The 12,895-nt window shown below is 34.1% G+C and overlaps 2 protein-coding genes across 2 annotated transcripts; one reads left to right on the top strand and one right to left on the bottom strand.

The window, feature by feature from the left end:
- The first annotated feature begins 3,342 nt into the window (after positions 1-3,342).
- LOC122598297 (probably inactive receptor-like protein kinase At2g46850) lies at positions 3,343-6,220 on the top strand. The gene is made up of 3 exons (XM_043770890.1): positions 3,343-4,108; positions 4,195-4,278; positions 4,859-6,220. The coding sequence occupies exons 1-3, from the start codon at positions 3,343-3,345 to the stop codon at positions 5,929-5,931; spliced, it is 1,923 nt and encodes a 640-aa protein (XP_043626825.1). The 3' UTR covers positions 5,932-6,220.
- A 424-nt stretch (positions 6,221-6,644) lies between these two features.
- LOC122596349 (3-methyl-2-oxobutanoate hydroxymethyltransferase 1, mitochondrial-like) lies at positions 6,645-10,615 on the bottom strand. The gene is made up of 5 exons (XM_043768912.1): positions 10,151-10,615; positions 8,682-8,888; positions 8,042-8,188; positions 7,775-7,828; positions 6,645-7,055 (listed from the first exon to the last, which is right to left on the bottom strand). The coding sequence occupies exons 1-5, from the start codon at positions 10,577-10,579 to the stop codon at positions 6,795-6,797; spliced, it is 1,098 nt and encodes a 365-aa protein (XP_043624847.1). The 5' UTR covers positions 10,580-10,615; the 3' UTR covers positions 6,645-6,794.
- Positions 10,616-12,895: the final 2,280 nt, after the last annotated feature.

The following is a 12,895-nucleotide window of genomic DNA, read 5'->3' as shown; positions in this document are numbered from 1 at the left end:
GTATAAAAAGGGAGAAAATTTTATACTTTTTTGATTGAGAGATAGAATGAGTCTTGAATGAAGTTCATATTGATTTGATTTAGTATTCAAATAACCCTCTGTTGTAAAATCGTATTTTGTTTAGTGGTCATCCCATGTTCTGTGAAACCTATTGTGTTTAGGATAATGATCTTGTATATCATCATCTGTTATTATGTTTGGAATAAGTATCTAAAGTTCATATTATGTTTATAGAAAATATTGTATTTATTAATATTTATAGTTTATAAATTTATAATCTAATATATTATTAAATTTGGACGACATTATTAAAATTGTATTAACATACCAATGTACGATATCTATAGGTATCAATTTATAGTATTTAGTAATGTTTACTTATAAGCTAGTATCTATCTTTAGTCATGTTGTTGATATTGATATCTATATGTGTAAATCTATATTCATTTATAAGATAAAAAGTCAAGAAAAGTCAAAATTACATTGAATACATATATTGTATTTCATATTTTAAAATAGTTTTTTGTAGACAATTTTTCATATGGTGAAAATTTTTTTAAATAAATTAAATTAAAATCTTCTCAAGTTGATGGCGAAAAATAAATCTAAATTAAGTATCAAGAGCTAAAAAGTGTAAATTATTGATGAAAAATAAAAAAAGTATAAATTTAATAAGACTTTTTCTACAAATATTAATATAATATCTAGAATAATTAAGAGAGATGATTATACCTAAAAAGAAATTTTAAGGCGTCAAGTGTACCCTTAACCTCTTTTTTTAATTATATTATAGATAGATGATTATTATTATAGATTTTGTTCTTCAATCTTTAAAAGTCGTAATAATTCACATTCTTTCTTAATCGTATGGCCTCTTAGTGTTATTTACAATAGCCGAGGGCTATATACTGTTCGTACAGGGGGATTTGTCACGGTAAAGATACTGTATTAGTATGATGCATTTTTTTAATTAAAATTTTGTAAGCTCTAAACTTTGACTAGTTTTTACTTTCCCCCTTTCTAATTTTAACTAGTCATCAGTTTCTATCTTTTCTTAACTGTTGTGTATTAGCTTTATTTTTTTTTTCCTTTTTGCCCTGATATTGGGGGAGGGTATGGCTGATCTATATAAGACCAGTAAGAAACTCGAAGTTCTCTTGAGCTAGAAGATCTGGAGTGATCTTAGCTAAGACGGAACTTCTACACTAAGGCTCACATGGAGCACTTAGGAGCTCGGAAGGAGCTCACTAGCTCGAAAGGAGCTATGGAACACTAAGACTCGGAAGGAGTTCTTAGTAGCTCGGAAGGAGCTATGCAAGGCTAAGGCTCAAAGAAGCTCTTAGGAACCAAGAGAGAATTATAAGAAACTAAAGAGAAGTATAGAAAGAAGTTTTTATTTCTTTTCTTGGATGATTTACAAATGATGGAGGAGGCTTCCTTTTATAGGCAAAAGAATGGACTCCATGACAAACTAAGATAATAATTTATGAATCTAGATATACTTATCTAGATGGAATATTCCTATGATATGCTTTAACCACTTTAAGAGTGATTAAGACCTTATTTAATTTTTAAACATACTTAAGACACACTTAACACTTAAGACATACTTAACACATTATTTAGACAATATTAAATAAATGACACACAATACTAAACTTCTTTCTGGAGATTAAGCGACTTTGACGACCATTCACCATCGTTGATCATTAATTTGCATCACTGGTTGTGGCTAAGACTGTGAAATGATGGACTTTGCTGAATATTGGAAGCTTATTGAGATAATCTATATAAGCCTGATCCCATTCACCACTTGCGGATGATTATGAATATCTTTTGTCCCTTTTAGAATCTCTGGGTCTATCTCTGCAACATCAAACTTGTTTGCTTCAGCCAACACCATGCGAGTCTTCATCCAGGATTCATAATGGTTTTGCTTGTAAAATGAATCCGCAATTTTGTTACTTGTATTATTTTCTACTTATATGGAGCGGTGTTTTATCTTTAATTTTACCGAATATTATATTTTGAGACTTTATGTTTTATTAACGGCTTCAGGGCTATTTACCGTTTACTAGCCATAATTTTTAACTTAAATTTTGTTATTACCTATAAGCTTTGAACTATTTCTATGATGCAAAATATTATATGTTTCATATAAAAAAACTCACTCTCTTAAATTTTTTTTGATAAAATTACTAAATCCAATTAGGATAGGAGAACCCCCATACACCACCTTGATGCCACCATTTTCGAATGAAACCCATCAACCTAAAGTTTGAACATTAAGTCTCAACGACGGCAGCAAGGGGGAAGACAAGGTCACATCCTTCTTTTTCAGATTGTAAGACTGCATAACAAAATAAACAATTGAGTTGCGGCTACTACTTTGAGTAAGAGATCTACTGTTTTAGTTCCTTCGGTCTTTAAACAAAACATTGTTACCCTCCAATGAAATACTCATTGAGGAAGAGGATCAACTACTTGAGCTAGCACACCCCCGCTGTCATCGGAATCAAAGTTTGAACATGAAATCTCTTGGTACTAAACCCTCTCCCGTCACTCTCCATGTCACGTGATCAAAAATCATGATCAATGTACTATCACATATACATAAACAAATTTTTGGTGGCTATTTCAATTATTGTTTTAGAACATTGTTTCGCATATAGATAGATACCATATCCCAATTTTGGTAGTAGAGAATATAGACTCGCTGCAAAGTGAATAATAATAATAATAATAATAATAATAATAATGATAATGATAATAATAATAAGTTAAAGAAGTGATAACATTCCGAAATTCCGAAAGAAAACCGAATCTCGAAACTTAAAGCCTCAAATTCGATAAATATATATATATATAGATTTGTTGGTTTATGAGTAAATGTGCCCTTAAGCTCAAATGGCGATGTAATCCCATCACCAATGTAAAATGGTACCCTATTCTATAGACCATCTTTCTCCATTTCCCTTCCTCCCAAGACCCCTCGATCTCCCCTCCCAATAAACACTTGCTACAATGTATATACATACATACATATAGATATAGTCATATAGATGGTGTGCATTTCGGAGCTTATTAAAAGTATTATTCATGCACTCTTTAAAATAGCTAAATAAAAACAATGTCTAACCTGCTTACTAAAAAAGTGCTTATTTGAACTTCAACATATCATATAAGCAAATCTCAATCACTCTCAAGACTACTTTTATGTGTCATTGTGTTAAAACGTAGTTACCATATAAGTAGTTGTATGAGTAATCTCAAACAACCTATATATACATATCTATATCTATTAATCAGATGATAATGATGCATATATTGTCGTCGAGCAATATGATCATAATTGTCGTCCTGTTACTGCTGGTGGTTCCACCAGTTGTCGTCGGCCATGGCTGCCCACCGGAAAAATGTGGGAGTTTTGACACCATACCTTACCCATTTCGCCTTAATAATGGGTCCGAGTGTGGAGAGTTAATTTCAGATGCTTTTCATCTTTCTTGTTTCAATGAGACAATATTGTTCATCAATATTGGATCATATAAATATCAAGTTCTTCATTTCTTTCCTGATAGTGGTGGTGTGTTAGTGGATTTTCCAAATGATACTGTTCATTATTCTTCATCATGTCGAAGCTACTATGATCTAAAGTCGTTTAAGTTTCAAGCGAATGATTATTTTGGTATATCAAAGGATAACTTGGTTGGTTTGTATGGGTGTGGGGATTCTTCGTTATGTAGGAGTGACTGTGGTGGTTGTCGTGATGCTAACACCACCACGACCTTCACAAGTAGTGGTTGTTGTTACTCGTTATCTGAAGATCGTGGCGGTGTATGGAAAGTGGGTGATGGTTTTAATGTGTTTGAGGAGTCTGGATGCAAGGGGTTTTCTTCTTGGGTAGGTTCGAGTACAGGTTCCAATAATGGTGAGATAAAGCGCGGTGTTAAGTTAGAATGGGCTATCCCGGGTGATTTAATTAAAGAAGCGTGTGATTTGAACGGTCGAAGTGTGAATGCAAGTTCAGTGATCTTTGGTATGAGGTGCAAGTGCATTGATGGATTTATTGGTGATGGGTTTGCAAAGGGAAAAGGTTGCTTGAAATGTGAGTTTCTTTTAACGTTCAATCTATTATTATTTGTAAAACCTTTACTTGCAGATTGTTCTGATGTTTCCCTCTTACGTATGCAGACTGCCTCAAAAATGGAGCAGAAGTGTATGGCAAGGCCTGTTACGCTAATAGACATGGCCGGGGAAAACTCATGCTTGTTGCTGGTACGTAGGTCGTCTACCCACTGTCAAAATCTATATTCTCGTTCACTAATAAATAAAGATCAAGCTAGAGATGGCATTTTCAAATGTATTAACTTGTGAATATGTCATTTTCGGTAGTTTTATGGTTAACAAATACTGTCTAAAAAGATTTGCCAGAGGGACAGGTCAGAGTATGAAATTTATCCAAATCTTTTCTATTTTATACATAATAGACTACTCTTCTCAAAGTATTGTGTTGGTAATCATGATTTAGACATTAGTTCATTGAAAACTCAAAGCACGCCAAAAACAAGTAGAAACATTGCATATCTACACTACATGAAACTGATCGATCTAACCACGATCACACCTACAAAAACTAGCATAGCCCAAAATATATAGAACAAGGAGGGAGGTTTATAAATTGGTTAAAATTTTTATTTTGCATACAGAAGTTCTTTGTTTCATCATTTAATATTGGAACTTGTCAAGCAACTCTTTAAACCATTGTAGCGGTAACTGGGCAAGTACCCATAGACTATAAAGAATTCCCTATTGTTTGATTACTAATCAGCTGAGATTGGCGTCGCTTAACATACAGGAATTCTCGCATTAGCCCTCTCGATAGCCACATTGATAGCGCTCTTTTTTATGTTAAAACGACAAACCAAGCTAGGAACTGCTGATCTTGATCAAACACGTAGCCAAGGCAGCGTTTCATTTCATAAAGGACGAAGAACTCGTTTATTTACTCATGCCGAACTAGAACAAGCCACCAACGGATTCTCAGACGATCAAAAACTTGTCAACATGGGGGGTGGAGGTACCATCTATGCCGGTATCCTCACAGATGGACTCAAGGTAGGCATCCACAAAGTACATTGCACAACCGAAACAGACCTCATTCAAGTTCTCTCACGTGTCAAGACTCTATCAGAAGTGTCCCATGCAAACATGGCCCGGATCCTGGGCTGCTCAATCGACTCGGGTTATACTCCATTGGTGGTTTATGAAAATCCAGGAAATGGTACACTTGAACAACATTTATGTCTAGCTGGAATCGATGGCAAAAACGGTCTCGATTGGTATAACAGATTGACAATCACAGCTCAGTTATCAAGTGTACTCGCATATCTCCAAACCGAAATCTTCCCTCCTGTGTTCCACCATGGTCTCCAGACAGGATGCATTTTTCTAGACCAAGACCTTTCGGTAAAACTAGTTGGGCTTGAGCTATTGGACCATGGTTCAGATGGGTATGGTTCCATTACTCCATTTTCAAACAAAAATGATGTTTATGGTCTTGGTGTGGTGCTTCTGGAGATTTTAGCTGGTGGGAAGTCGTCAGAACTGGCAACAGTTGCTTTACGGAAGATTAGAAATGGGAAGCTAGAAGAGGTGGTCGATCCGATGTTGTACTACCATGAACAACCGGCATACAGAAAAGAGCAGATGGGGATAGTGGCCGATGTCGCCACTAGGTGCTTGTTGTTTGGTGGAGGTGATGGGCGGTTGGGGATGAATGATGTTGCTAGAGAGTTGGTTCATGTGACCAAAGAAAGTATTGATCATGTTGGCAGTAGACGGGGACCTGCTGGACTTGAAGAAACTTTCTCTAATTCAAGTTTACTGCAAATGATCTCATTGTCTCCTGACTCCATTTATGTACCATAAATGTAATAAGAATTGAACCCACTCTCTGAGATTACCATGTTTAGGTGTTATTCTTCGGGAAAATGCAAATATAATAAATTGTAATTGTATAGTTATCAAAGAACATGTTTGAAACCTGTTGGAATGGAATCAAAAGGTAAACCAGCGAAGTTATCACCATGATGAGTAAAAAATGATTGGAGAACTGGAGATCAGAAATTAGAGTTCTGGGGTTCAAATCTTGACACTGGTCAGTGGTCACACATGTTTCCCTTTGAGGGAGGTTTACCTGGTTTGAGCTTGTGTGACGCCAGACACCAAGAATACAAAACAAAACAAAAAGCCAATAAATTCATGAGGCTGTTTGATATGTAGGACTAAGGCAGATCTTTTCGAACAGCTTGGTATGAGCTATTATGCTTTAAGTCCAGTGGATCAAATAAGTGAAGTACAAAATTAGTTGATACAGCATACGGGTAACTGGGTAAGCAGTGAATTGTTAAAATGCATGCAATATTATTGTAATAATATATTAATATGGTTTTCATTATCGAGGTTAAAACATATCTAATTTGAAAATGAGAAAAAAACAGAGCAAAAGTGTTGGTGTTCAGCTCGACCCAATGTCCCGATCTGTTTTGACACTTATAGAAAGTTACCCACATTGATCATACCCGCTGATCTTAACATCAATTGATGAGTTAAGATGCTCACTCCTTCATAGTTCATACTCATAAAATCCGAATAGTGCCCTATATGTAGATTTATTATTGAAAATGCAAATACAGTGGGCATCCTGGTTTCATTATTTTTTGGATCAGACTACAGCTCAACAAAATTGGCATTCTAATTTCTAACTCGATACAAGCCTAGTCATTCATTCATCAATTTTCAGATTCTGCAGTTTGAGTCGGGTTACCTGCCTTAAAGTTCTCAGCTGCCTCGGCTGCGGCCTCTGCAGCCTTATCCAACCCCATCTTCTGCAATTCCTTCAAAAATCCATCGACCTCCGCCGTATTGATTTTGTAAGGGCTGTGTACCGTCCCTGGAAATGAACCGTTTTCAACTTCTAGCTTATACTCTGATAAAGCTTTGTTAATCACTTCTCCTACTTGGGCAAACTGCTTACAGAACTTTGGAGTAACCTGTAGAAACGGTGCAGTAATGTTGCATAATTCGAGAACTAATAATATAAGAACTTTTGCAATGTTCTACTAGACACATATGCTTGGGAAATGATTAAGATACGAGACACCTAAGATACTATTTGTTACTGGCAAAATGAGGAACTTTTGCAGAACAATATTAATTCCATAGATTTGGAATAAAAAAATGGATAGATAGAGAACTATAACTTGAGAAGTTTCGAAAATAAGGAAAATGATGATTTTTATGGTTACTTGAGAATTGTTTACAGATAATCGTTGCTAATGGTCAATGTCTTAATTGGAAAACCCATTCCTAAAGACAAAATTAGGAAACCTTGTGCGCCTAGATGAAGTAGTGACAGACAAATACCTACATTAAGAACCTCCAAAACAGTACAAAGTTTAATATGTTTGAGTAGACCAGTAATTTTAGAAAATAAATTGACTATATATATAACTTCCTAAACCAAATACATGATGTTTGACACAATAGATAGTTATTAAAAATGTTCGGTACTTGATGAGATGTTGAATGTAATATACCATTCGGAGTTTCAGAAATCACAGATTAGAAAAACTTGTAGTCTCAAATTTATAGTATTAATACAACAGGCAAAGCACACAATTTATCTTAATAACTTGTCGCAAATTTCATTAACCACACAGAGTAAAACTAATCAAAATTTGGTTAATATGGTGTATGAGAAATTAAGAACCTTTGCATGATGTGGATGTTGCATCATCCCTAACAGATCATGGTAAACAAGGACCTGCATCAATTGAAAGATAACAATGAGGAACATCCATGGCTATTGATATATATATGTGTGTGTGTGTGTGTGTGTGTGTGTGTGTGTGTGTCAACATTATATTGTGGGTATCTGTTTTCCTACAGTTTAGGCTCCACATATGGCCGTTAGCAACATGGTCAGGGTTTTATGAGCAAATTAATCTATTATCAAGAAAGGCTATAAGATTGAGACCTGCCCACTGCAAAACGGGCCAGCCCCAATACCAATGGTGGGTATTTGAAGCACAGAAGTGGCGGCTGCAGCCACTGGTGCTGGCACACATTCAAGAACAACAGAGAAACACCCAGCTTCCTGTAGTGCTAGTGCCGTCTCCACAACCTACAGAACATATAACGATGTTATTATATAGCAGATAAGGATCATATAGAGGCACAGTTTGGCTATTGAAATCACACATAACTTTCTGGCTTCAAATTGGACAAGGATTTTTTTATCTTTGCAAACATAGCTAAACTATTTTAGGGATTGTAAAAGTGGAACGATATTAGTTGCAATATCTAAAACACACATTTAAACATTAGAAACTGAAAAACTAAATGTTTGACTTAATGAGAACACCTCTGATATCAAATTGTAGCCAGCAAAGCAGATAAAGATCTATTCAATCACTTAACTAAGTGTTTTTAAAGGTCGCAAGAGCTAGTAGAGTTTCAGTTTTGAGGTCAAACATGGTTCATGTGTTGTAGAAACTGATAGTACTTTGTTTAACCTATTAATGGAAAAAAATGACAAGTACGCTAAACTGCGCAACGGCACAACAGATACTTAATAAGTTTGGTTAGATATCTGAAGCTCAAAAGCCAAATGGTACCTTGACGGCGCTCAGAACATTCCTCCCTTGAGGTCTAAATCCACCAAGAACACTGATGGCCTGAGGGGTCAGCCCTACATGGCCCATAACTGCAATCCCGGCTTCAACAATGTGTTTAGCAGCTGATATCCGTGATGGTGCACCGCCTTCCAACTTGATTGCATCCATTCCCCCTTCTTTCAATATCCTGACTGCTGTATCAACAGCCTGCCCATAAGCAAAACTGCAAACATTATTTACAGCAATATCAGATGATCAATAGCCACTGCATAAAATAAACTAGTGACATAGGAACATAATTCTAAAGAAGCGCTATTGACTCATTAGTATGTTATTAAACTATAAGAACTTCAGAAATCTGGCAGTTGAAATACATTGCAAACTAACCACCTCTCACAAAATACAAGAACAAGTTGGATTGGATTCTTTAAACCCAACCTCCCCACACATGATTGCAAAAAAATTAAAGCTTTAATATCAACTCATTACCATTTGTCTGTTTCTATCAGTAACCCATTTTTTTCCTCTTAAACAACCAAATCTTTGAATCAAATTTACCATGTTATAATTAACACTTTGACCTCAAAAGTCAATATGCAGTTGTTGCATAATGCATACTATCTTCAAAATATAACAATAGCAATACAAACGGCTATTCCCAGGCTCCCAGCCGGAAGCCGGGATTTGAACCCGGACTTCCCCTTAATGTTACACGTATAATTCACCAGATATCGAAACACTCAAAAGTAAGCCATAATGAACAAAATACAACTACATAACTACCCAGACACTCATTAACTTCAATACAGTCACCTAGTTAGATAAGGGTTTAGTATCTATGAATGTAATTAACTATATAAGAATGTCTATAGTGTGAAAAAACTAAAGTTGTGTTCATTGTATGTAACAAACTTTCAAATCCTGTGCATTGTATGTAACTATGTATTCAACCAATCAAAAACTTACATGTGGCAACCTATATGGTTGACACATATACCCGAATACATACAATGCACATGATTCGAAAATTTATTACATACAATAAACACAACTTTAGTTTTTTCACACTATAGACATTCGTCCCATAGTTAACTAGTTACATTCACAGATACTAAACCCTTAGATAAAAAATGCCTTAACATATGCACAAAAAAGGTAATTGAATTCAACTTCTAATAGCCCCAGCCCAAAATTTTGTAAATTTCATGAATTGGGACACTTAAAAAAACACTAGTGTGTTCAACTACAGCAATAACTAAGTAAAAAAGTAACTTAAAAAGTCAAAGAGCTCTTGGTCTAGTAGTCCAATGGAGAGGTGGAAGGCTTTCTGGAGGTCTCGGGTTCAAATCCAGGCATTAGCGTTAAATTACTAATTAACTAGGGAAAACTAACTACTAACAACTAACATCGCCGCTAAAAAGTAGTAACCGAAAAAAAAGAATGTAATGAAAATGTAAATGTGACCCCACCTGTTGAGAACTAGATTCATAAGTACCAAAAGCAAGATCACCAACAAGCAAAGGGCGTTTGGCGCCTCTCGCGACAGCCCGACAATGAATCAACATTTCATCCAAGGTAATAGGCAACGTTGTATCATGTCCATGAACAACCATAGCAGCTGAATCACCCACCAAAGCTATATCAATCCCAGCTGTATCTATATGTACAGCTGATGGGTAATCATATGCTGTCACCATCGTTATCGGCACCCCTTTTTTATGCTTACTACGTAAACTAGTTAATGTTGTTCTTTGGTCTGGGTTTTGAGGTTTTGGGCCGCCGTAGACCGTGTTTTCAGGCATGTTGCTCATGTTACGAGTGTATATATAATAATATGGGTTATGGGTTTGTTTGAAATTGATTGATTTTGTGAATTTTGTTAAGATTTTAGCAGCCATTGTTGTGGATTTTTTTTGGTTTTGATGGGGTTTTGAAAATGAAATGGGTTTAATTTTATTTAATAATTGAGTTGTGAATTGGGAGACGGCGGTTGGCGGTGACATTTTTGTGTGTCAAATTTTACCCCCTGTGTTTTTAAAAGGCGCCTAGTGACCCGACCAGTTTTTTAATAAAATGACCACACTTTTTGCAGCAATCGCTGTAAAAAGTCAATGTACGAAATTGTACACTGTGGACTTAATGGTCCACAGTGGAGTTTGTTTTTATCCACTTTTTGCAGCGACTAATTGATTCTATATATGGAAACTCGTATCTTCCGCTTTTCTCACCATCGTTTTCACTCTTTCTTTCTACTTGTTCTTTCATAAAGTTTTCATATAACATTCTGTTTGTTTTATTTGTTCTTTCACAATCGTTTATATATATAAATATAGATATATAGATATTATATAATATTCTATTTGTTCTATTTGTTCTTTCACAATCGTTTATATATATAGATATAGATATATAGATATACATTAGATTTTCAATATACTATAAATTGTAGATCTTTAATATTATTATTATAGTTTATCATTATTTCAGATAGATTTTGAAAGTATATGGGGCGAAATGGGTGTGGAAGGTTTTGAGCTTCACTTAGAAGAACCTGACGAAAAATTTGACATACCAGAGGCGGCCCCTCATTTTGACTACGACGCTAGGGTTTTCCACACCGATCAGGTATCCTTGTTAACTTTAAAAAAAACTAATTTAGGCAAATATCATTATTAGTTTATATTTTAGTAGTATTTAATTTGTGTTTTTTGTTAAATTTATTGCATATTTAAAATGTTAGATATTTATTAGTATACTAATTAATGATAATTTGTTAAAAAAAACTAATTTAGGCAAATATCATTAAAATATTTATATTTTAGTATTATTTAATTTGTGTTTCGTTGTTAAATTTATTGCAATTTTAAAATGTTAGATATTGTATATTTAAAATGTTAGATATTGCGTATTTAAAATGTTAGATATTTATTAGTATATAAATAATGATAATTTGTTAAAAAAACTAATTTAGGCAAATATCATTAAAATATTTATATTTAGTAATATTTAATTTGTGTTTCGTTGTTAAATTTATTGCAATTTTAAAATGTTAGATATTGCGTATTTAAAATGTTAGATATTATTAGTATATAAATTAATGATAATTTGTTAAAAAAACTAATTTAGGCAAATATCATTAAAATATTTATATTTTAGTAATATTTAATTTGTGTTTCGTTGTTAAATTTATTGCAATTTTAAAATGTTAGATATTGCATATTTAAAATGTTAGATATTTATTAGTATATAAATTAATGATAATTTGTTAAAAAAAACTAATTTAGGCAAATTTCATTAAAATATTTATATTTTAGTACTATTTAATTTGTGTTTCGTTGTTATATTTATTGCATATTTTAAAATGTTAGATATTGCATATTTAAAATGTTAGATATTGCATATGTATACAAATTAATGATAATTTGTTAAAAAAAATCTAATTTAGGCAAATATCATTAAATGGGAGCTGATTTGCTCAAGGTAATAATTACCCTGCACAAGGAAAATATTATCAAATGACTTTAATACCCCTAATCTTATTTTTACTAAACCCCCAAATAACTTGTAAATTTTTACCACAATTTTGTATAAATATATTGCTCAAGGACTAATAATACATCTTAAGGTGTTCGATTCACACGAAGAATTGTTCAACTGGGCCAAAAGTACAGGATTGCAGCTTGGTTATGTGTTAATCAAACGACGAACAAATTCCAACTTAGCTGGTGTAAGAAATAAAGTGACGATAGTCTGTAATCTTTCTGGGAAAATGGATGATAGGATAAGCGGCCTCGTTAAAAAGACACTTAAGTGTCAGTGCCCCTTTAGATTAATCGGTCGTTTAACTGATGATGGTTGGAGGATAACCGTTGTAGACGACACACATAATCACTATCCAGCTGAGAATCTGGAGGGTTACGCGTACGCAAGAAGGTTGACTGAAGAGGAGAGATTATTTCTGGAAGAAGAATATCATCGTGGTAGTACGCCCCGTAGGATGTTAAAGCTGTTGAAAGAAAAATTTCCAGGAAACTTGACCCGCAGTGATGACATTTACAATTTCCAAAAAGCTATGCGGAAGAAGGCGGCCGAAAAACATGGGAACACTCCAATGCAGGTATATCATATCAAATTTACATATCTTTTTATTTATTTACTATGATAACGTATCTGAAACGACATATGTACGCCATATTGTTCAAACGAAACAGGTT

Source organism: Erigeron canadensis, chromosome 4, assembly GCF_010389155.1.
Source record: "Erigeron canadensis isolate Cc75 chromosome 4, C_canadensis_v1, whole genome shotgun sequence".
NCBI lineage: Eukaryota > Viridiplantae > Streptophyta > Magnoliopsida > Asterales > Asteraceae > Erigeron > Erigeron canadensis.
This window is presented reverse-complemented; position numbering and strand designations above follow the sequence as displayed.

Bases quoted from the DNA above. Each gene is read 5' to 3' on its own strand.
- LOC122598297 (XM_043770890.1), top strand. From the start codon at position 3,343: ATGATCATAATTGTCGTCCTGTTACTGCTGGTGGTTCCACCAGTTGTC. The intron at 4,109-4,194 runs GTGAGTTTCTTT...TTACGTATGCAG, and splicing joins GGGAAAAGGTTGCTTGAAAT to ACTGCCTCAAAAATGGAGCA. The intron at 4,279-4,858 runs GTACGTAGGTCG...CTTAACATACAG, and splicing joins AAAACTCATGCTTGTTGCTG to GAATTCTCGCATTAGCCCTC.
- LOC122596349 (XM_043768912.1), bottom strand. From the start codon at position 10,579: ATGGCTGCTAAAATCTTAACAAAATTCACAAAATCAATCAATTTCAAA. The intron at 8,189-8,681 runs GTACCATTTGGC...TATGTTCTGTAG, and splicing joins ATGTTCTGAGCGCCGTCAAG to GTTGTGGAGACGGCACTAGC. The intron at 7,829-8,041 runs GTCTCAATCTTA...CAATTGATGCAG, and splicing joins GCCCGTTTTGCAGTGGGCAG to GTCCTTGTTTACCATGATCT.